Raw genomic sequence first — 23,819 nt, forward strand, 5'->3', positions numbered from 1 at the left:
TTATTTGCTGCTTCATTTTTTAAATATTTTAATGATCTTGATTTTGGTACGTTCCCTGCCTGCTCTACATTCATCTATTTTTTAAGAAGCTTTATTTTGTCCTATTGCTATTGTGAAACCATCTGGCAGTCAACTTGCTGACTAGAGTGAATACTGTTTTACTTGCAAGCTTTCAGAGCAGTCCTGTCCCCATGGAAGAACAGTTTTGGTTCAAAGGTACATTTAATGTCAGAGAAATGTGTACAATATATATCCTGAAATACTTTTTCTTTGCAGCCATCCACGAAAACAGAGGAGTGCTGCCAAAGAATGAATGACAGTTAAATCTTAGAACCCCAAAGCCCCTCAGTTCCCCCCTCCCACACGTAAACAGCAGCAAATCAACAATCCCCTCTCCACCACCAACAAGAAAAAAGCATAGGCACCCACCACCAAGCACTCAAGTGTGCAGCAAAGACACAGATTTACAGTACCTCAAAGACTAGTTCACCCGGTATTTGACATACCACAGGCTCTCTCTCTCCCTGATAAGTGAGAGGGGAGACATAACAAACAACTTTCACTGTGAGAGGGGAGACATAACAAACAACTTGCTGATTTATGACGTTAAAAGTCTGTTGCGTCACTTTCTCCGAGCTCTGTGCCCAAAGGACTTGGGTCTCTGGGCACACATCCAGCAGCCAGGTCGCTGCTTTAGATCTTCCGCCTCCCGCGACATACCAGGTTCCTGCAGAGACACCGACCTTTGGTTCGCCTATCTCCAGAGCCACAAGATCCTGGAACTCCGAAGGCGAGCTAATCTCCTAGGCCACATCCTTGGCAAGTTGAATAACAGCCAGTCATGAAACCCCGAGAGCGGGTCCCACTCCCGCAAAGAACCAAAATCAGCGTGTAACTCCAGGTCAGGGTCCAGGTCAGAACCCTGAAAGTGAAAAATAGAGATATTAAAGATGGAAATAGAGCTGTTTTCAAAGATGCAAGCGAAGGAGTCGCCGTTAGGCGCCATTGTCTTTCCTAAGCTCCTAAACTGGAGTTGATGAGACTTCATTGTAGTCTGGGGTGGTTTGGTAATTTAAAACGTTATGAACACAAATAAGAACGGGAACAGAAGAACTCTCCTGCCCCCCCCCCCCACTCTAATATAAACAGAGTTATACAGCATGGAATTGGCCCACTCCCACAATCTGCTGATGTGCCTTTGCAGACTCTTTGTATTCGGGCTGCTGTTATTGGAGGCAAACTTGGATACATTTTACTGTCCTTTCATCCAAGCTGTTAATGTGCTGCCAGGATAATCAAGGACAAGACCCACCCAGCCAACATACTTTTCGTCCCTCTTCCCTCAGGGAGAGGGCTCAGGAGCTTGAAGACTTGTACAGCCAGATTTGGGAACGGCTTCTTTCCAACTGTGATTAAGACTGCTGAACGGATCCTGACCCGGATCTGGGCTGTACCCTCCAAATATCCGGACCTGCCTCTCGGGTGTTTTTTGTACTACCTTACTTTCCTTTTTCTATTTTCTATTTATGGTCTATAATTAAAATTTTTAATATTTACTATCGATTTGTAATCCAGGGAGCGCGAAGCACAGGATCAAATATCGCTGTGATGATTGTACGCTCTAGTATCATTTGTTTGGCAACAGTAAAGTAATGATATAATAAACAGCTGAGACGTGGTGATCCTTATGGTAACCTACTAATAACAGATTACCAACATGAGAATGATTCATTAACTTCTCTAATTTTGGATGACTATATACCTCTATAATGTTAAAGTGTTTATAAATATGTTAATTACCATTTACTTGTCATGCCTTTATTTTGTGTGACTTTTTAATGTATCTTGAAAATCCAGGCACACTCTATACACTGGTGTTCCTTGATCTAGCCTACAAGTTACATCCTCAATTCTAAGTTTGTCAAAGCAATTCGTAAGATTTTTCTAGGCACCCCTTTTCCACTGGATGTAGTTGTGATGATTTAGGTAACTATAGTTTTTTAAAGTTCGGTTGAGGCAGGTGCATTAGCAGCATGTAAAAGGTTCATGAACAGGTACATGAGTAAGAAAGATTTAGAAGGATATGGATCAGATGTGAGCAAAAGAGACGAACTTACATGGGAATCTTGGACTAATCAGGCGAAGGGGCTTGCTTCTATGTTTTATGACTATTTGACTGCCTCTAATTTTTTGCAGTTGAATCCAGGGTTATAAGATTATTGAAAACATACTTTATCAAGTTGTAAGCAGCAGATTGAACTGCATGGAGATCTGACTTTACCTGAAACAGACAGCTCTTCACTTTGTAAACACATTTGACTTTGGTTAAGTAGGAAAATTAAACTCCTGGGGGTCTGTGATGGTTAGGTTTCATAGTTTGAGCTTTACATGTATCCTGGATTGAAGTAATTGATTTAAGAGACTTGTAATTGACTGGTTTTGACTGTTTTCGTATATTTTTTGCTCTATTTTTGCACCTCCTTTCTTTAGATTACACCATATTGGACTGTATTTACAGTGATGTGAACAGAACATTCTTTGTGTTGGATGTGATGTGTTGGAGAGGCCACCCTGTATACGATTGTCAGGTCTGTATGAAGACACAAAACCTAAAGCCTATGGCTTACTGTATTTGTTCTCAATGTGAAAAGTAATACCTTTTTTGTAGAAATTCATGCATTACCGATCTGAAATCCTCAGAATTTGTTCAGGAGTCACTGTCCAATGCAAAGTCAAGTTTATTACCAGATGGAAAAGTACACGAATGCACATGTTCAATGAAAAACTTCCTTGAAGTAGCACCACAGATAAAGCATCATGTAAGCAACATGCATAAGAAAAACATAAATTAAACAAACTCTACACAATGCTAAACTGTGATAATTAGGTTGTTGCGAGTTGGTTCAAGAACAAAATGGTTGAGGGGAAGTAACTGTTCCTGTACCTGATGGTGTGGACTTCAGGCTTCTGTACCTCCTGCTTAATGATAGCTGTGAGAAGATGGCATGGCCCAGATGGTGGGGGATCTTAGATGATGGATGAAACTTAGACGTAGATGAGGCTACAATTAAAAGTGAGAGTGCTTGCAAACAAGTTTTTTTTGTCATTAATTTGTTGGATTTGGAGCTTGGCTCAATTAATTTAAGGCCTCTGTTCTGAGTTAGAAGGGTGTTGCTTGAAGCTCCAGCACAGATGAGCATTGGAAGAGATTTGGCACGACAGATATGAGTGTGCTGGAGATGTCATTAAGTTCCCATGACATTATTCCACCACAAGCAGGGAAGTTATCTTGGAGTTCTGGCCAATATATCTCAATCAACATCACTAAAAGCTTTGCTTTGGTTATTTAGGGACTTTGACCTATAAATTTGACGAAAGAAAGAAACTGACTTCATTCAAAAATTAATTTTGGAATCTGATAATGTGATCATGTGATAATGTAAATTCTAGTGATTCAACTTCTCTAATGGGTTTTCTGTTTAAAAACAGACAGAATTCAGATTTTTCTGGCTTCAATCAAAATTGCAAGAGGAAGGTGAGAAGCTGTCAGAGATAGCGACTCAGAATCCAGTAAGTTCACTTTCTTGAGTGGCAAGGTTTGCATATTCTGTTAAGCATGGATGGCTCATTTGCTTGTGTGGTGGTCCGTAATAAACTAATGTCAGTTAGTGTTGTACATCGTAGTCTCTTTGCACCACTGGCCTGGAACAATCTCATTATAAAATAACTTTGTACTGACTATGTCACAAATCCACAGTAGTAAAAGTTCTGCAATCTTAGGCAAAACTTTCCATGGGGCAATCAGAAACAGGTTTATTATCACTGACTTATGTCATGAAATTTGTTGTTATTGTGCCAACAGTATAGTGCAAGGCTTAAAAAAATTACTTTTAAGTTACAATAAGAAACAAATAAGTACTTCAAAGATGAATAATGAGGTGGTATTCATGGGTTCATGGATTGTTCAAAAATCTGATGGCAGAAGAGAAGTTGTTCCTAAAACATTGAGTGTGCATCTTCAGTCTTCTGTACCTCCTCCCTGATGATAGTAATGAGAAGAGGGCTTGTCCCAGAGATCCCAGATGGTGAGAGGTCTTCATGAATAGTTGCTGCCTTCTTGAGGTATTGCCTTTTGAAGATGTCCCTGATGGTGTTGGGTTTGGAAATAATCACCTTAATGCGGTACAGGTGGCTTTGCATGTTAGAAGATTAGATCTGTTGAGAAAGCATTGAGGGACCGTCTGCCTAGGTTTCCTATTCGGGAGGAGAAGATGGCGACACGACGCAGCTCGCAGCGGCTACTCCAGTGGTGATGTCTGTTATTTATCAAGTAGGGTGCCGTGCACAATCCTGATTTGATGGAGACGGATGTGAGAGTACAGAGGAACATCTGGTGAAACTTCTGAAATGCCTGCTTTGCTGCTGCTGCTACTGTATGGTTCGGAATCTCCGGAGGAGGAGGCCCCGAGCCCTCAGCTTTGCTTGTTGCTCAGCGGCCGGGGCGGGGTTGAAGCGCTCAGCAGAGGATGGTGCTCGGAGAGGCTGTATCGGAGGGGCTGGTTGGAGGCTGTAAGTTTTCGGATGGACTCAGAGTCGGCTGCGGTCGGGTGCTTCCAATGCATCAGCAAGTTGTCGGTGCTTGGAGGTTCATGGCAGGGAGAGTTTCTCCCTTCTGCTGCCTGTGTTAGATGATGCGTCGATCGGGACTTTGAGACTTTTTTTTACCGTGCCCATGGTCTGCTCTTTATCAAATTACAGTATTGCTTTGCATTGTTGTAACTATATGTTATAATTATGTGGTTTTGTCAGTTTTAGTCTTGGTTTGTCCTTTTTTTTGTGATATCATTCTGGAGGAACATTGTATCATTTTTTAGTGCATGCATTTCTAAATGACAATAAACGAGGACTGAGTGTCCTCATAATCTAATCTATACTTAATTATTGGAGATGATGCAGTTCCATACTGTTTTTGTTTAGCCAGGGATCAATGAAAAACATAGATATCTAAATTGATTATGGAACTTGACTTTTATTTCAAAGGAGTTGGACTACAGCAATGAAGAAATGATCCTTTGTTGGTTTCGGGACCAGCTCAAAACTTGTTTGTGAGAAGTGATCAGTTTTGACCTCTAAACGTGTATATTGGGCTTGGTGTCGATGCATTCCAGATGAATTCTATGGCTCTGATGATTAAATGAGATATCCTGCATAAAGTTAAGCCTTCAGCACATGCTGAAGGTGTGCATAATTGCAACAGGATTTCCTACTCTTGTGCTCCATCTTCCTCCTGATGAAGCCATGTACTTTTGGTCTTCTGAATTGATGATATGTCTACTAAGTAGCCGCAAGAAGTCTGCTTTTCCAGCTGACATGTCTTATGTCACCTGTCTGAACTTATAATGCTAAAATCAGCAAGACCTTGCCCTGCCTTTCCATAAAGCCAGAGAGAACACTTAGAACATGATCCCCAATGCAGTTTAAGTAAACGGTAGGATATGGAATCAGGCCCCACGTTTTGAGTTTAAAGGGAAAGAAATAAATTACATTTTAAATCTGTCATGAATCTGGCTATTACTTTTTTCTTCCACTTGTTGGATTCCTACTTATTATTTCACTTGGAGAAGCAATTACATTTAAAAATATAAACAAGGTATGTTTCTACCATGAAATAAGTCTTGGGTATTTATGTATTTGATTCTGAGAGGCAGCTGACAGTGACTGACTTTGGCTCTAGTAAAACTGAGTCAAATATTTTGCCCTCTTTCCCCCCCCCGCATCCCCAATCCTGCACTGACTGATGTCTCTCAGCAGGGCACACACAGTTTACAGTGAACTTTTGTCCTACCTAGCTGAGTGTTCGATCTAGTTGCTGCTATGGGCATGGACTTTCATTGACCTGAACTGGGAGTAAGTTCTTCCGAACCATTGCTGGCTGTGATTGATGGTGTAAGGTTTTCTGCAGCTACATTAAACTGCTTCTTGGGTCAAAAATCATTGTTCTTAATCCTGGTATTTGGGAAATTTTTGAGACAGATAAAACTTGGGTCAATATTTTCTTGCATTATTTGGAGAATTAATGATTGTTTGCTGCATAGTTCCATGAGTTTTGGGCCTTGAAAGTAACATGCTCATTTGTGGGTGGAACTTCTATATTTCACTCCTGTTCCGTAATTCACCCTTTACTGCCTTGGCTCTTAGACATCCCCTGGCTCAAAAGAATATTTCCAAACAGTGACTGATGTTGGAGAGATTGCAGGAATATTTCTTCCACTTCTTCTGCAGCTTCCCTGATTTGCTATTCTGGTACTGTGAAGTTGCCCCTCACAGCCCTTACTGAGCTCGCTGTGTGATTGTGTCCCTGAGGGAAACATACCAACGTACCAGTCTGCTGGGAGCTCAGTGGAACTCACACTCCAGGTTTTAAAGCAAAAAAAATTACCAATTCTAATCTGTGGCTGGATGCTTTACAGAAGAGAAGGACTGTTCAGTACTGATAATGGACGTATCCAGCTTCAGGAGGAACTTAGCAGGTCGGGCAGCATCCGTGGAAACGATCAGTCAACGTTTCAGGCCGGAACCCTTCGTCAGGACTGAGGAGGGAAGGGGCAGAGGTCCTATAAAGAAGGTGGGAAGGAGAAGGCTGCAAGGTTCCAGGTGAAAAACCAGTAAGGGAAAAGATAAAGGAGTGGGGGAGGGGATAGGCAGGAAAGGTGAAGAAGGAATGGGGGAAAGCACAATGGGTAGTAGAAGGAGGCGGAACCACGAGGGAGGTGATAGGCAGCTGGGAGAGGGGGCAGAGTGAAATAAGGATAGGGGGTGGGGGGGGAGGGAATTACCGGAAGTTGGAGAATTCAGTGTTCATTCAATTATCAGTCCTGACGAAGGGTTCCGGCACGAAACATTGACTGATCATTTCCATGGATGCTGCCCGACCTGCTGAGTTCCTCCGGTGTGTTGTGAGTGTTGCTTTGACCCTAGCATCTGCAGAGTATTTTGTGTTAACGCTGTGGCTGTGAGCAGCTGTACGCTGAGACTGTTGTGAATTTCAGTTGCAGAACATGGAGAGAACATTTGCTCTCTATGATCTGGTGCAGATTAAAGCCCCATTGCTTCTCGTTGTCGAGATGAAGTGTATTGTCATATGCACAAGTACATGTTTGCAACAGTGCCAAGAAATTCTTACATGCAGCAGCATAACATGCACATAGCATCACACAGCACACGTATACAAACTATCAACATAAATTATGCAAGAAACAACCCAATTAGAACCAAAAAAAACCACAATGTTGAGTGGTCATAGTGTTCCTATACTGGAGGCATAAGAGATTCCACAGATGCTGGCAATCTTGAGTAACACCCACAAAGCGTGGAGGGATTCAGCAGGTCAGGCAGCATCTGTGGAAGGGAATAAACAATCTACATTTCAGACTGAGCCCCTTCATCAGGACTGGAAAGGAAGCTGGAATAAGAAGGTGGGCAAAGAGTACAATCTGGCAGGTGGTAGGTGAAGCCAGGTAAGGGGGAAGGTGGGCGGATGAGGGGGAAGGGATGATGTAAGAAGCTGGGAGGTGATAGGTAGAAGAGGTAAAGGGCTGAAGATTCCTTATCTAACAGGAAAGGACCGTGGACTGGGGAGTAAAGGGAAGGAGGAGATGAACTCCTCCTTGATTAATTGTTCAAGAACCAAGGGAATACTATGTGTATTTCAACCTACGTCACTGCAAATACTTCCATTATTATCACTCATACATGCCATGAATTTTTTTATTTTGCAGCAGCAGTACAGTGCAAGACATAAAAAGTTATTATAAGTCACAAAAATGAGTAGTGCAAAAGATGGAGAATGAGGTAGTGTTTGTCAGTTTGCGGACCATTCAGAAATCTGATGGCGGAGGGGAAGAAGCTGTTCTTAAAACATTGAATGAGGGTCTTCAGGCTCCCTGATGATAGTATCGTGAACCATGTCCCAGATGGTAAGGGTCTTTAATGACGGATGCCACCTTTTGAAGTTGTTCTTGATGGCAAGGATTCCCTGTGATGGAGCTGGCTGAGTCCGCAGTTACTTGTGATCATGATTACAGGCTCTCAGACATGCACAGTAAATGGTCATCATACTGTCCTGTTTAACTCAATGTTATCTCAGATCAGTGACCATAAAAGTGCTTCATTTGTGGTGAGGCATTCTGAAATGATTTGGGAAATGTTAAGCACTTTTTCACTGAGTAGCTCACTTACTTGACCTGTACATGGCAGAATACCCTCTTCAGTTCTCTCAGTTTCTCTCCGATATTGCATCTTAATCACAGGCTGTTATCGTCAACTGCTGAGGAATGTGCATGTCAGATATCATCATCAATGTGTGATAAATACTCCTTTAGACGGAAGTGAGCACTCCTTCATTCAATTGGAACTCGGCTTCCCAACAGCTCCTTTGGAAATCATTCAGCTAAGAGGCTGCATCTTTGTCCCCTGTTCTGTTCAGGGTCTGCTGTCCTGGGTTAGTGAGGTGGTGAAATCGTCTCCTCCATCAGCACTGGAGTGACCTGCACTGTAGGGTAACAAAGAATAAGCTGGAAGAACTTAGCAGGTCGGACAGCATCTGTGGAGAGAAATGGACCATTGATGTTTCGGGCCAAGACCCTTCATCTGGACTGAACTGGCTAGTACGAAGAGGGGAAGGGTGGAGCAAGAGCTAGGAAGTGATAGTTAGAACCAGGTGTGGAGGGAAAGTGGAATTAGCAACAAAGGTGGAGGCAACAAAGGGCTGTAGATGATGGAATCTGACAGGAAGGTGTTATATTTCTGCTGAGCAAGAACTACAACTGAGTATTATAATTAAACATTATTACTGAGTTACGTTAGTACTGGTATACGCTGGGCAACTTACAGTGCAGGAGCTATGAACCGGGCTCGCTGGGACAAAGGATGTGCAATCTCAAAAGCCCACGCCCAAAGGTGAGTCCCCTGTGTGTAGGAGGCCTAATTGATTCACCGTTCAATCGATCAGTCGCTTGCGCATGCAACACGTCCTCATGCGTTCAATTGATCTGATACAGTGCATCCCCCCCCACCCCTATGGATGGAAAGTGAGGTAAACTGAGAAAAATGATGAAATGTCTAACCCGCTTGCTAGCAGTCAACTGGTCAGTGCACCCTTGTGGGCTGCCACGGGGGGTAGAGTCTGCTTTCCTCTCTGGTTAGCTGATGTGGAGGGCAGTAGACTGTGAATCTTCTCTTGATAAACCATTCATTGGTTCATCTGCTGGGACGTTGACTTCATCAGCAGAGGATCCTTCTGCGTGTTCCCTGTCAGTAGTGTATGCAGTGCCCTGAAAATGGATTCAGCCCCTCACCCCAACCCTTTGCTCACATTAATGAGTGTTACAACCAGGAATTTTTTTCAATTTAACTGAGAATTTTTATTTATGCATCACATGCTCCTCCTTTAAAGTGGAGCCCAAACAAACAGGGAAAATTGTCAAGCATGAAAAACTATTAATTCTAAAACTGAAATATCAGCAGTTCAAAAGTATTCATCCTGCTTTGCCCAGTAATTAATTGAACCACCTTTTGCAGCTATTACAGCCAGTAATCTTTATGGCTAAGTCTCTATTAGCTTTGCACAACAAGATGGAACAAGATTTGCCCATTCGTCTCTGCAAAGTTGCACAAGCTGTGCCTGGTTAGTTGGAGAGCAGCAGTGAACAGCAATCTTGAAGTCATGCCAGAGATGTTCAATTGGTTAAAGTCAGGACTCTGACTGGGCCACTCAAAGGCATCAACTTTCTTCATTTGAAGCCACTCCAGGGTTGTCCTGGCAGTATGCTTTGGGTCGTTGTCCTGCTGAAAGACAAACTTCCTCCCCAGTTTAAGCTTTCTGGCAGAGTATAGCAGCTTTTTATCCAGGATCTTGATGTATTTAGCATCATTCATCTTCCCATCAACCTTGCCAGATTTCCAATCTTTACTGCTGAGAAAGCATCCCCATAGCATGCTTTACAGTATGATGCCATACTTTACAGTAGGGATGGTGTTGTCTGGTTGATGTCCCACACATACCACTAAAAGAAACATATCCTTGCCCATAAAGACTTTGCAAAGCTTTACTTAGAAGATACTGTGAAGATGTGGAAGAAGGTATTATGGTCAGATGAGACTTTTTGGCAGTACATCTAAAACTGCACATCAGCCAGGTAACACCATCTCTACTGTAAAGTATGGTGGAGGTAGCATCATGTGTGATCACAATGTCACCTGACAATTTGTCCATTATCAGCTCAAGTTCTGCTACTTGACCTTGACAATGCCGGATGACATCCGGTAGCCTGTTTTCTTCCTCTGAGACTTTGTCTCTGGCACCAAAGATTCACAGTCTGATGTGCATATCATATTTCTGTTTCACGGTCTCTTGCTTGCTACAAATTTGTTCCTTTATCGGCTGGCTGTTGGAGATCTGTTCTTCTACCTTTGGGTCCACTACATACGGCACTGGGAAGCTTCTGTACAACTCTGAACAGCAGTTCTCCTTAAACCTGAACTCAGCCACTGGACCACGTTGACTTTACATTTAACCCAAGGCTTAGAAAACCCGCTGGTGCTTTTGTAATATAAAATTCAAAATGGGGTCCCTCCCAACATGGTTGATGCCTGACAGCTCTGATGTTGTCTTTTTAATCCAATTTCTACCCAACAAATTAGGCCCTTGGTCTCCCCTGACCACAATCATAGGTAAGTGAAATAAGTCTCCTTGGTGAATCACATCAGCTGTAAGGACACCATGAACATTCATGCTATCCCCAGTGTAGCTAAGGAACACCGAACTTGACGGTTATAATTGTGGAATCTGGCATAAGGATAATTTGTTCACCAAGATGATGACTGACCCTGTGTCCAGCTAAAATTTTATCAACTGGTTGTCCACTGTGAGTATAACGAAATAAGGATGCTAGTTTCGATGGCTCATGTCATGGCTTTGGAAAATAGTACCCTCTTCTTTGCTCTGCCCATTTCCTTGATGGGAATCAGTGGTTGAATTCTACCATTTTCTCATGGCCTAGAGAAGCACACCTTCTCGAGGTGCTGTACCTTTTGACAGAACTGTAGACTGTCTTTCAATGCTTGCATTTGGACCATTGAACATGACTTCCTTCACAGTGATGACGTCTCTGTGGAGACTGTTGGCTGTGAATTGGTTTCTGCTAGCAAACACTGATGTTTTTGGCTGGGATCTGAATCTGTGTAAAGCCTCTATTGACTGCCTCCCAGTAATGAGTTGTGGAGCATGCTTTATCCCAGGACAAATCACACCTTTTGGACAAGAGGCTCTCCCGTGCCCTCCCATTTTGGACTCCAAGATTCAATGCCTTGAATAAGTATCACTTCTTCGAATTTACTCAAGGGAATATCTTTGTACTTGCATTGCTGCACTGTCAGTCTAGTGAAGATATCATCTACATTCTCATCAGAGGTCTGTTGCAGCCGTGAGAACTTGAAGCGTGTCATAAAGACATTGTCCAGCATCTCCCAAACCATGCCTAAAGCCTGAAACATACCTGTCAGTTCAGATTCATTCTGTAGATGTAGAGCATCGAAGTATTTCTGCCCGAGTTCTCCCATGTACAATAGGAGCAGTTTGAGTTTCATTGCTTCGTCCAGTTTTACCACTGGTGTTAAAATTGGTGGTCCAGGGAGGTTGTCTTCCATTACAGCAAGGATCCAGGGATTGGATCTGTAATAGCTGTGGCCCAAAATGGATTGGGTACTTAGAGTAAAGTGACTCTACTTGTTTCGATCCTCGGAACCAAAATGATACTTATCCGTGGAGGAAGAATGACACTGGAGAAGAATAATTAAATGTGTTTACTGAGTCATGTTAGTACTGATCCACGTTGTGCATCGTACAGTGTGGGAGCCACAGACCAAGCTTGCTGAGATTGAAGGCATGTGCACTTGAAACCCGTGCCCAAAAGAAAGTCCTCTGTGCGAAGGAAGCCCAATCTATTCACCTCATTCTCATAATCGATCTGAGAAAGTGTAGAAAGGCAGGTGGAGCTTGGAACCAAATAAGGGAAGTGGGAGAGCAAGCAAGAACAGTAGTGAGAGGGGACCCGATGAGGTGTGTGAGTGATATACTGTAGGTGTGATATGGACATCAAGTACTGCTGCTGTCTGTGTGTCTTCCCTCGGAGTTTCCCACTAACCTGTACAAATGGACTCAAACATTTTTACAGAGCTTATGCTACTACGTAATGATACTGAGAGACCCTGGAAGCTGAGGTTGGACTCGGAGATGAAATGAATGTAATCATCAAAGTGTTTGCCAATAGCAACCTATTCTTTTAAAATAACAGCAAAACTCAAAACAAAATAATAACTTAACTGAAACCTGAGAATCCTGAAAGTCCTCGGCAGAGAAGGACAGACTTAACTTTTGGGTTGGTGATTTGTCATTGGAAGTTCTGCAGGGTTGTTGATCTGAATTACAAACTTTACCTCTCTCCCTACAGATCCTGCTTGACCTGCTGAGTATTTCCACCACCAACTGCTTTTATGACAGTAAAGCTTGTTGTAATGCCTCTGCCCCTCCCTCCTCACCATATGTCAATAGTCAGATGGATGGAACAAGGCAACTTTGTTGCTGGAGGTGGCTGGGGCCAAGTTTTTTGTTGCTCACTGTTACCTTGATAGGACTGGCTAAGCCAGCACCGAAGTGAACCAATGACAGGCATTCACATTTGCTTCCAGTGTCTTTCAAGATATAAATTGGCTTCACTTTCTGTTGTATTTGATGTTGTTTAGTTGGGTCCTGCGACCCGCCTATGGGTTGCAGGGGTGCTTTCACGTGCTTTGGGCTAGTGAGGCCTGGTGGCGTCCATCCCTCTCCAGGCCAGACCACAGCCAATGTCCTCCAATTCAGTGACTCGCCCTGTTTCGAACACATGGCCGTTGTAGTACTTTGAGGAACACAGCCAACGAGATCCTTTGCCCAGTGGTGCTGTGTAATACCACCCCCTCATGTCATTTAGCCCACCGGCTGAAGCAGTGTTCTGGGGTGTGTCACTTGGGGGCAGACATGAGAGATTTAGGAGATGGGTGAGGATCAGTGATGCCAGTCTACCCTACCAGCTGCCAGACATCAAAGGTACTACCCCTATCCAGAGCACCCTACACCCTGTTGGTACTACCAGTTGCTGCGCTGTCAGTTTTCCATTGTTGTTTTTGGCTTTTGAACCAGAATCACATTCAGGTTGTCAGTACTCTTCTACAGTGTCAAAGTAACTCTCTCTTCTCTTCACAGTTCAAATTTGTGGGCCTGCCAAATGCACTGTGCACACCAGAAGCTGTTCGTCAGGCGTTAGCTACAGGATATCCCTTTGAGGTAACCAATAATATTACATAGGCCTGATTGATACTCTCACCAGCACCACCAACACGACACGCCCACCGGTTTCACTGATACTCCCATTGGTGTCCCTGATAACACACATCGGCATTGACATTTAAAACTGCCTTTTCCAAAAGTTCCCTGCTGGAAAGCTCTATAGGACTATTAAAGTAAAACTTCACATCATCCTAAAAGTCTCTTCCCCCGGGCAGTTAATGTTAGCCCCACCCCCACCCACTCCCATTTATCTGTTACCCCAGATACTACTGTAAACTCTTTGAACTGCTCTTTATAATGTTGTTTACATTGTAAGTACATGCTGTTATTTATGCTGTTTATCTGTTAACCCGACACTGTACTGTAAACACTGAGCCACTCTTTATAATGCTTTTTACATTGTAAGTGCATGCTGTTATTTATGTATGTTTTATTCCATATCTGTACTTCAATCTCTAACTTCATTTTTTATATAATTCTCTCTATAATTGTTGAATGTTGTTTTTATTGTTGCATGTCACATCCTAACCAACACATCCCAGCAAAGCCCTAATAGATTTAAATGTACATGGTGAATAAATTTGATCCTTAATCATTGATCCCTGAAACTCCTGTTGGGGTCATTGATTCTTTGTTCCTTTCATCACTTCCTTCTATTCAGCCCATTTTTTTTTTTCTGACTTTCTTTTTCTCTTCAGCATAGGTGTTCCTAACCCCTACCAGGCAGCCCTTAATTTACAGGCAGTAGATTTACAAACTTCAGTGAAGGTGCTACTGACCCCCATGGGTTCTGTGCCTTCGATGTACCACTCAACTGCAACAAACTCAGCCAGCCTCCGCGCACGGGAACACATTGTACTGAAATACCCACAGTACATTTTACTCTGCCTTCCTGATTTACAAAGTATGTATTAGTTATGCAGCCATGGTATCAATGGAGGAATGGCTGTCATTGTGTTGTAGCTCAAGGGCTGGTGAGTATTGATTAGAGAATCTCAAGCATGACCCCCCAAATTAAGGATTGTTTGCAGTGCTGGGTGTGTGGAGAAAGAATATGAAATATGAAGCAGAAAAAAACTTCCTCCTACAACCATAAGATATAAGAGAAGAATTAGGGTATTTGGCCTTTTGAGTCAGCTCTGCCATTCAGTCATGGCCTGATTTCTGTTTCAACCCAGTTCTCCCTCCTTTTCCCTGTAACCCTTAAACCCTTTACCAAGCAAAACATGATCGATCTATGCTCCAAATACATCCAATGACTTGGTCTTCATAATCATCTGTGGCAATGATTTCCAAGATTCACCACCCCTTGGCTGATGAAATTCCTTCCCATATCAGTTCTAAAGGGATGTCCCCTTTTTTGTGAGGGTGCGCTCTTGGATTCTACTAATGGAAGCATCCTCTCCACATCCACTGAATCCGGATGTCTCAGTAGCTAGTAGATTTCAGTTAGATCCCATCTTAATTAGGGAGAGCCAGCATGGCTTTGTCCTTGGCAGGACATGCCTTACAACTTGATTGTGTTTTTTAACAAGGTGATGAGAGAGATTGATGAGGTTAGGGCAGTGGATGTTGTCTATGTGGATCTTAGTTAGGCCTTTGACAAAGTTATTCATGGGAGGCTATTCCAGAAGATTAAGTTGCATGGAGACCATGGCAAATTGACTGTTTGGTTTTACAACTGGCTTGCACATAGAAGGCAGAGGATAGTGGTTGAAGGGACTTATTTAAGCTGGAGGTCTGTAATTTGTGATGTTCTGCAGGGATCAGTGCTGGAACCTCTGCTGTTTGTAATGTATATAAAATGATCTGGATGAAAATTATCTGGGTTAGTAAGTTTGCAGATGGTACCAAGATTGGTGGAGTTGTGGATAGTGTAGAAGGCTGGCAAAGAATACAGTGTGATATAGGTCAGTTGCAGACATGGGCAGAGAAATGGAATTTAACCCAGATAAATGTGAGGTGCTGCACCTTGGTAGGGCAAATGAAAGGAGACAGTACACTGTTAAGGGCAAGATCCTTAATGGTATTGCTGAGCAGAGAGATCTTGGGTTCCAAGTTCATAGTTCCTTGAAAGTGGTTACACAGGTCGATAAGGTGATTAAGAAGGCTTATGGAATGCTTACTTTTATTAGTCGAGGCATTGAGTTCAAAAGACAAGAAGTTATGTTGCAACTTTATAAAGCTCTGGTTAGGCCACATCTGGACTACATTTCTAGTCACCCCACTATAGAAAAGATGCTGAGTCTTTGGAGAGGGCGCAGAAGACATTTACCAGGATGTTGACTGGTATAGAGGGCATGTGCTATCACAAGAGGCTGGGTTTTCTCTGGAGCACCGCAGGCTAAGGAGGGGATCTGATAGAGGTTTACAAGATTATGAGAGGCATAGATAGAGTGGACAGAGAGTATCTGTTTCCAAAGGTTGAAATGTCTAATACCAGAGAGCACACATTGAAGGTGTGAGGGGGTGGTTTAAATTTAATGTGAGGGGTAAGTTTTTTACTCAGAGAGTTGTGGATGTCTGGAATGTGCTGCCTGGTATGGTGGTACAGGCAAATACACTAGAAGCTTTTAAGAGGCTTTTGGATAGACACATTGATATAAGGAAGATGGAGATATTTGGACATGGTGTAGGTCAGAGAGATTGGTGTTTGGGTGTTTGTGATTTGCTTATTAGCTGGATTGGTCCAACATTGTGGGCTGAATGGCCTGCTGCTGTGCTGTAGTGTTCTATGTTCTAAGATCCTCCCTCATCCTTCTGAAGCCCATTGAGTACAGGCCCAGAGACATCAAACACTCCTGGCAGGTTAATGCTGTCAAGTGCCCCGCTTTCCTTTTTGAAATACGAGTATATCTCCATGCCTTGCTCCAGTGAGCATGGTTGAGAGCTCAAGCCCATCTGTAGAGATGTACATGTCATCCCAGTCCATACTCCAGTGTATTGCTGAAGGTGTTCTCCACCACCCCCCCTCCCCCCGGCACTTTCAAATGGCCATCAGTGAACTGGTGCCACAACTCAGAAGAAGAATAGAGTCATGCAGCATGGTACTAGGATGTTTTTACTGAGCCCAGTGATGATTTAACTCTGGCCCCATATCACTGTAACATCATCAGCTGATTGTGGGAAGATGCTGTGTGCAAATAGCCAAGACGGCAGTAATTTCACATAAAGAGTATTTTCATGGAGTCTTAGAGTCATACAGCAGAGAAACAGGCCCTTTGTCCACATGACTCTTGTACCTATCAATATTATTGCTACTTGCCCACCATCCAAATCATGCACTCTTGTCAGTGGACAGGAGGAGTAGAAGCCCTAGGCCCCACACCACCAGGTTCAGGAACAGTTATTACTCTACAACCATCAGGCTCCTGAACCAGTGTGGAAAACTTCAGTCACCACTACTCTGAAATGATTCTACAGACCCACTTTCAACGACACTTTTCAACTCGCTATTATTTTTATTTGCACATTTTGTCATCTTTTACACATTAGTGTTTGTCAGTCTTTGTTCATGTATAGTTTTTTCATAATATGTTACTGTATTTCTGTTTTTTCCTGTAAATATTTGCAAGAAAATTAATCTCAAGGTAGTACATAGTAACCTATATATGCTTTGATAATAAATTTACCTTGAACTTTTGGCTATATAAATATGTCTGCTGTTCCTTTGTAAATGTAAATTTGCCAGATCAAATAACCACAGCACAAGAAGATTGTTACTTATCTCTTCACCAGTTTATTCCTTCTATCTCAGCCGGCGAGTGAACTTGGTTCCCGCATCAGGGGAGAAGCGTTCTCATCCCACCGGCGGTTCAACAAGTTCACCGCCTGACGTCAGAATTGTTCCAAGTTATAAGGCCATCGATACAAAAGAACACTCAGTTTGATACAAAAGAACAATCCATTCGATAGGCATCCCAGCTACTCAAATAGAGCAAAACTTAATAACTTAGATAAACCCACTGAAAATTAAATTTTAATTGATAAAGGTATGTCCTGTCTTAAGCTCCATCAGCAGCCGCCTTTTGTCGAAACCAAAAGGTGTGAAAAGTCAGGAGACGTCTTTTGTGGAGAACTTTATCACCTTTCCTCGCTCTTTGTGGAGAACTTTATCACCTTTCCTCGCTCTTTCTTGCTTATGCCCTTACTTCTCTATCATTTCCTTCAGTAGAAGTTTATGCTAGGTGTAAAGGTTATGCATAAGGTCGGGTATAACTGTGCTCTGAGTGACTGTGTAAACCTTAAACATCTCCCACAGGTAGACGGGCTGCTGTTTTACCACCGCCAGACCCACTATACTCCAGGAAGCACACCGCTGGTTGGCTGGCTGAAGCCATACATGGTGGCCGACATTCTGGGACTATCAGTCCCAGCCAGCCCTCTGACCTTGAAGCCGGAGTATGCCAATTCTCAAATGCAGCAGATCATTGAGCTGAAGAAAAACAAGATCGGGCAGGATGGTGCCAGCCACAGCACGAAGGGGTCATCTGGATCAGGACGCTACGAGTTGGAACATCTCTCTACCCCTAGAAAGACCAAGAGTAAACCCACTAATATGGAATGCACGAGTAAAATTGAAAGCTAAATGGCCTGGCAGGGGAGTAGTTCGGAGCTCAGTACCCGGGAAGCCTCTCAATATTTGTATTGTAGGACTGCTGAAGACGTGAGTTTTATTTGATCAGGTCTCTGGTTGAATGAAGATTGTTGGGAGGGAAACACTGGGGCTGTTGATCGTGTCTGAGATCAGGCGTCATGATGCTGAAACATCCTGGGCTTCCGTTGCTGCTACTTCTGTACCGATCTGGAGGGCTTTTCTTTGGGCAAGGGGAAGCAGAGTTTGCCCTCACTAATGACTGACAGTAGTAGTTCAGGAAAGGGGGTATTTGAGAATTTAGAAGTGTGCCAGGATTAGTTTGTGTCATATGGACACTTCTCAAGAGGCCTGAATTCTGAATTTATCTTTTTTCACAGCAGGGGAGGAAAAGGTAGCAGTGTATATTTTTATTAATTGAGTGTATAAGGGTATAGGAGTGTGAAATATGAGCAGGACTTTATGCACATCTCACAGTGTGAACCCTGGAAGACTCTGAAATTGTTTTAAACTGTCTGTAAGCGAGGGTTCAAATCACTTCTTTGTCTACCTGGGCTCCAACTGCACATTTGCAAGCTTTGTAAAACTATACCCCACTGTAAATTAACATTAAGTATGGTTCCCAATTCTCCAGCAGAGGATACTTCTTCATTTCAAGTCTCTTGTGTTAGTCCTGATGGTTTTGTGATCAAAGGTTCTTCAGAAGTCAAGAATGAGGCATTATAGTTGTTCCTTATGATTGTTCATTAGACATGACAAGAATGAAATGAGAAGAAAGCAGATGAAGCATGTGGGTGAGAGGGGAAGAGAGAGAAAGGCAACAAAAGAAGAGAACAAAGAGCCAAAAAGACAAAGAGCCCAAACCAACGTGGTCTGGTCCTCTTATACCAAATTGCTGATAACAGACATTTCATCAAAATTCCATTGTTGAATTAACCAATAAGATAGCTCCATTCAGCTAATGCAATACCCACAACTGAAATCAGTAAAAACACGCTGAACAATTACATATACATAGGTAATTATATAAATATACAAACAAGCATAAGAAAGTTAAACTACAAGAAAAATAACAATTATACAGTCCAATCCAACACTTGGCTTCTAGGGATAAAGACAGGATAGAGATGAGCATCTCCTGTTGGAGAGTCACTGTCATGGCCAAATTAGATTCCAGTGGTTAGTTGAGTTTGAGTTTTGACACCTGTCTTGAAATATCTTTGTCATAATGTAATAGTTCACTTCATTGGAAAGCCTGTTTTATTTTGTGCACATTATATCCCAGGCTCGTGTTTTTAAAGCTTGATATATAGCTCTGTTTAAAGGGTTCAGAACCACACAAGGCTGATTGAAAGTGTTGTCGACCAATCTTGTGACCTGCTTTTTAATAAATCAAACAATTCTCACTGTAAGCCCACATGGACTGCATTGTGCTGATGTATTTACTTCCACAAAGCATGCTTAAGAGCCAAACTTGTCATCTCTGACTTCTGAAGGAGGGTTGGAAGATGAGAAGAGTGCCTTCCAGGTAAATGTGTTGATGATTGTCATGTGTATTGGGGTACAGTGAAAAACCTGTACTGCAGCCTGTTCATGCATATCAATTCATTGCACAGTGCACTGAGGTAAAACTAAGTAAAACATAACAATGTAGAATGAAGTGTAACGGCTACAGAGAAAGTGTGGTGCAGCTGTACAATAAGGAGCAAGGGCATAATAAGGTAGATTTTGATATCAAGGCTCCATTTTATCGTACAAGGGAACAATTAACAAGCTGTCCTTGAGCCTGGTGGTATGTGCTTTCAGTCTTTTGTATCTTCTGCCCAGTGGAGGGGGGGGGGGAGAGAAGAGAGAATGTCCAGCTTGAATGGGTCTTTGATTATGCTGGTTACTTTGGTGTTACTTTACACAGCAGGTTCGATCTATGACGAAAGAAATAAACTCCTGGAGGATCTCAACATCTGTGATGGAAATGGACGGTTCACTCTTTGGGTCCAGACTCTCTGACTGGACTGAAAGAAAGAGTGGGTGGGGGGGGTAGCCAGTACAAAGACGGGAGGAGAAGGGGTGGAGCAAGAGCTATCGAGTGACAGGTGGATTCTCGTGATGGAGGGATGATGGGCAGATGGAGGAAGGGGGAGTACAATTAGTGACAGAGGCTGGGAGGAAGAGACAAAGGGTTGCAGCTGATGGTCCACCAGTTCTTTTACTGACCTGATCGATGAAGCAATGCGTGGTCATGACAACGGATAGTGGAACCTTTTACTGCTGAAACACAACCTTCCGTGAATGATTTTTGGCATCAGTTTTTTTGTACTTAATAACTACAAAGCATTTACATTACAAGGATGCTACCAGAATTAGGGGGCATTTGATGTAAGGAGAGGTTGGACAAACTGGGTTGTTTTCTCTGGAATGGTGGAGGCTGAGGGAAGACCGGATGTTCATGTGGAGATGTGGAGCTGATGTTTCCATGCCAACCAGGGTAATTTGCACTGTAAATTACAATGCAAGTATTTATTTATGTATACATTTTGTCTAATTATAAATGAATCTCCTTTTAGTTCAGTTAATATTAAACACTGAGCATAAACGATTTGCTGGAGGAACTCAATGGATCGAGCAGTATCTGTTGGATTTGAGGAATTGTCAATGAATCGGGTCAAAATCATGCTTCATCTGCTGCAGATTCCAGCATCAGTGGTCTCTCTTAAAAAGAGCTCACTGACACATCACATCATGAACTGACCACATCAATTTTATAATCAGTTACAGATAGAAATGCAGTACTGTGCAAAGGTATATTGGAGAAATTAATGGAATCAAAATCCAATATATCTCCAGGATCATATGACCTACAGTACTGTGCAAAAGTCTTAGGCACGTATATATAGTTAAGGCAGCATTACAATGCAATACATAAAATTACTACAGTACTGTGCAAATATCTTAGTCACCCTAGCTATATATATATATGTGTCTGAAACTTTTGTATAGTATTATCTATTGTTTGTTTTCTTGCTTTGATTGAATTCCTGAAAGAAGGGGATTAAGCATTCTGTGGTGGACTCAAGACAGAGTAAATCACTGTTTCCATTGGAACTGATCAGTTTCCTGTCCAAGCAGAAAACCCCGACAGGATGGGGCACAAATTCAAAAATCTTATCCTCATTGTGTGGTTTCAGAAGAGCTGTTTGAAAGGTGGTCACACCATGAAATGTCATCATTTCAAAGCATGCACTTTTGCAACCAGTGAATTACTTCCCGTTGAAAGTCACTGTTGTGTCTGAAATCAGGAGTTAATTTATACCTAGCAAACTGACCAAGTGAGGTCAGGGCCAGAAGATGTGTGTGACTTGGGGACAGTGCACCATGGTTAACTCTCCTTCACTGATTTGACTCATGTTGTGGAATCTTTCACACCCACCCAAGAGGGTAGGTAAGGTGTCAGTTTCACATTTGATTCAAAAGACAGTACCTTTGACACAGCAGTACTCCCTCTCTACTTCACCTATGTCCTGGATTGTGCACATTCTGCTTTACCTGTCACTCTCATCAGACATAAAGATGCATATTTACTCTTGCCTAACATTCCCAATACAATGGCTCCTTCTTTCAGATGAGCCTTCAAAGTCGTTTATTGTAATGTACACATGTACATGTATGCACAGTGCTTAAGGCTTCAGTACCTCCTCCAAGATTCTGCCTGCCCTCTCAACTGAGCGTAAAAGTTTCCGATAACAAGAGCAATCAAGTAGCTTTACTAATTTCCTTTCTTTAACCAACATCGCTAAGAAAATAGGTGAGCTGATTCTTATCTCATTGCTTGTTGTAGGATCTTACTACACAGTGACTGGTTGCCAGCTTTGCCTGCACTACAGTAGTGACTCCATCCCTAAAGTACTTCAATGGAGGTGTGTAAGGAATGACACTATTGAAAGGGGAGCCATCACTTTTGAAACCACAGCTTTCTAACTCAGAAGCAGGACTATCACTGAGCCAGTGGTTGACAAAGAGTTGCTGATGATGAATGCTTCAGTGTTCACAGCGAGGTTTTGTTCGATTACCGACCTGAAGCATAACAGGTCATTAGGCAGCTCTTTGACAGGTTAGGTTTGTGGGGGTGTTGGCATTAGTTTTACTGGCGGAACTATTTCAAGGTCACATTTCCCACTTTCCTTTCATTGGGGAAAATACTAAAGGAAGGCTTGAAAGGGGAAAAAAAATAAAACCAAGCAGTCATTCAACTCTCCCCTGCACTAAGTTTAGTGATCACAGATAACGAATAGACTTGTGCCAGTGGGACGTTGTGTCGTCTTTTAGCTGCTGAAGAGGTCAGACATATAACTCAAGTGTTTAAATCCTTGCCAGTCAGCAGACTGAGTTTGTTTAGTCCAGGAGACACTCAGAGATTTTCATGGGTTTCATTTGACCACAAATCCTCTGATGACCTGGAGTACATTAGAGGAAAGAGCAGAATTGTTTTTGGGACATTTATTCTTCCTGGTCAGCTGCAATTGAGGAATTCCGATTGCTTTGAGTATGGCCATTGATCAAGGCTATAGATCAAGTCTGTATCTCCAGGGATTCTTCGCAGTAGAGGCAGAGAAATAAACTGCCTTCCAAAAAGCCTGAAAAGCAAGTATTGATTTGTCATCACAATACAGTATTAGTTGTTCCTGAACAAAACATATCCAAAACCAACAACTGTTTTCTTTGACAAGATTTTTGTTAATGTAATCCTGGCAGTAGATGCATCTGTCCCCGACAGCAATGATGCAATTGACCATTGCGTAATTCTGGTGGCAACAAAAGTCCCATCTGACGAACTCATTCATTGTGGCTGATGGTGAACTTGGAGCAGGTCATCAGTCTGGGTTTTGCAGTCAGTGACAATGATAATGCTTATAGTATTTGCCGACCAATTACTATAGCAGTGGTCTGACACCAGCTTCTGGCATCCACACATACCCAACTCCTTCAAAGGCCAATGGTTAGCTTTATTCTTCAATAGACTCAGTACTGAAGTCAATATCATGACATGGAAATAAGCTAAATATCATTTAGGAATGTTCAGGAGTGTGTGAGCTCCAAAAAGTGTAACTATAAATAATTACTGCTTAACAACCTCTCTGACTCTGAAATAAACTTTTTGGATTGCTCTGGATTTTCAGCATCTGTAGAATCTTGTGTGTTTGAAAATGCCACAGATGTTGGAAACCTGGAATGAAAATGCTTAGCAGGTCACACAGCATCTATGGAGAGAGAAACAGAGTTCAAGTTTCAGGTCAGTGACCTTTCATCAGAAACCAACTTTATATAGAAAATTCTTGATGCAAGAGGCCATTCAGCCTGTGCTTGGTGTGCTGGTTATTTGCAAGGCATTACAGTAACTGAGGATTGGATATCATCTTGTTTGTTTTTAGATTGCAAATGTTGTGATAGCCCAGAGTCTCCCTGTGTTGGTAACATCTTGGTATGGAGGTCTTATCCTGATGGCCAGAATGATCTCAGACTGTACTGCGGTGGCCCCAACAGTGCACCTAGGAAGTTCCTGCAATCAAAGCCTTAATATTTAAGGACAAATATGTAAGAGCATGTAGTTAGGAGTTTTACTATAAAGCAAAATTAGCTGAAAACAGAATCAGAATCAGTTTTATTATCACCAACATATGTCAAGAAATTTGTTAACTCTTGAGATTCTGCAGATACAGGAAATCTGGAGTAACACACACAAAATGCTGTAGGAACTCAGCAAGTCTGGCAGCATCTCTGGAGAGTTGACGTTTCGGATAGCGATCCTTCATCAGGACTGAAAGGAAAGGATAGAAGCCAGAATAA

The 23,819-nt window shown here is 42.4% G+C and overlaps 1 protein-coding gene across 3 annotated transcripts in view; it reads left to right on the forward strand.

Moving 5' to 3' along the window:
- Positions 1 to 19,390, forward strand: part of snupn (snurportin 1) — a 45,661-nt gene extending 26,271 nt beyond the window's left edge. For all 3 annotated transcript variants that reach the window (XM_072282284.1, XM_072282285.1, XM_072282283.1), the window contains exons 6-9: positions 2,491 to 2,588; positions 3,490 to 3,570; positions 13,301 to 13,381; positions 17,646 to 19,390. In XM_072282284.1, coding sequence (XP_072138385.1) covers positions 2,491 to 2,588; positions 3,490 to 3,570; positions 13,301 to 13,381; positions 17,646 to 17,972 — 587 coding nt within the window. In that variant the 3' untranslated portion in view covers positions 17,973 to 19,390. The remainder of the gene's footprint in view (positions 1 to 2,490; positions 2,589 to 3,489; positions 3,571 to 13,300; positions 13,382 to 17,645) is intronic.
- Positions 19,391 to 23,819: the final 4,429 nt, after the last annotated feature.

The sequence above is a fragment of the Mobula birostris genome, chromosome 18 (genome assembly GCF_030028105.1).
Source record: "Mobula birostris isolate sMobBir1 chromosome 18, sMobBir1.hap1, whole genome shotgun sequence".
NCBI lineage: Eukaryota > Metazoa > Chordata > Chondrichthyes > Myliobatiformes > Myliobatidae > Mobula > Mobula birostris.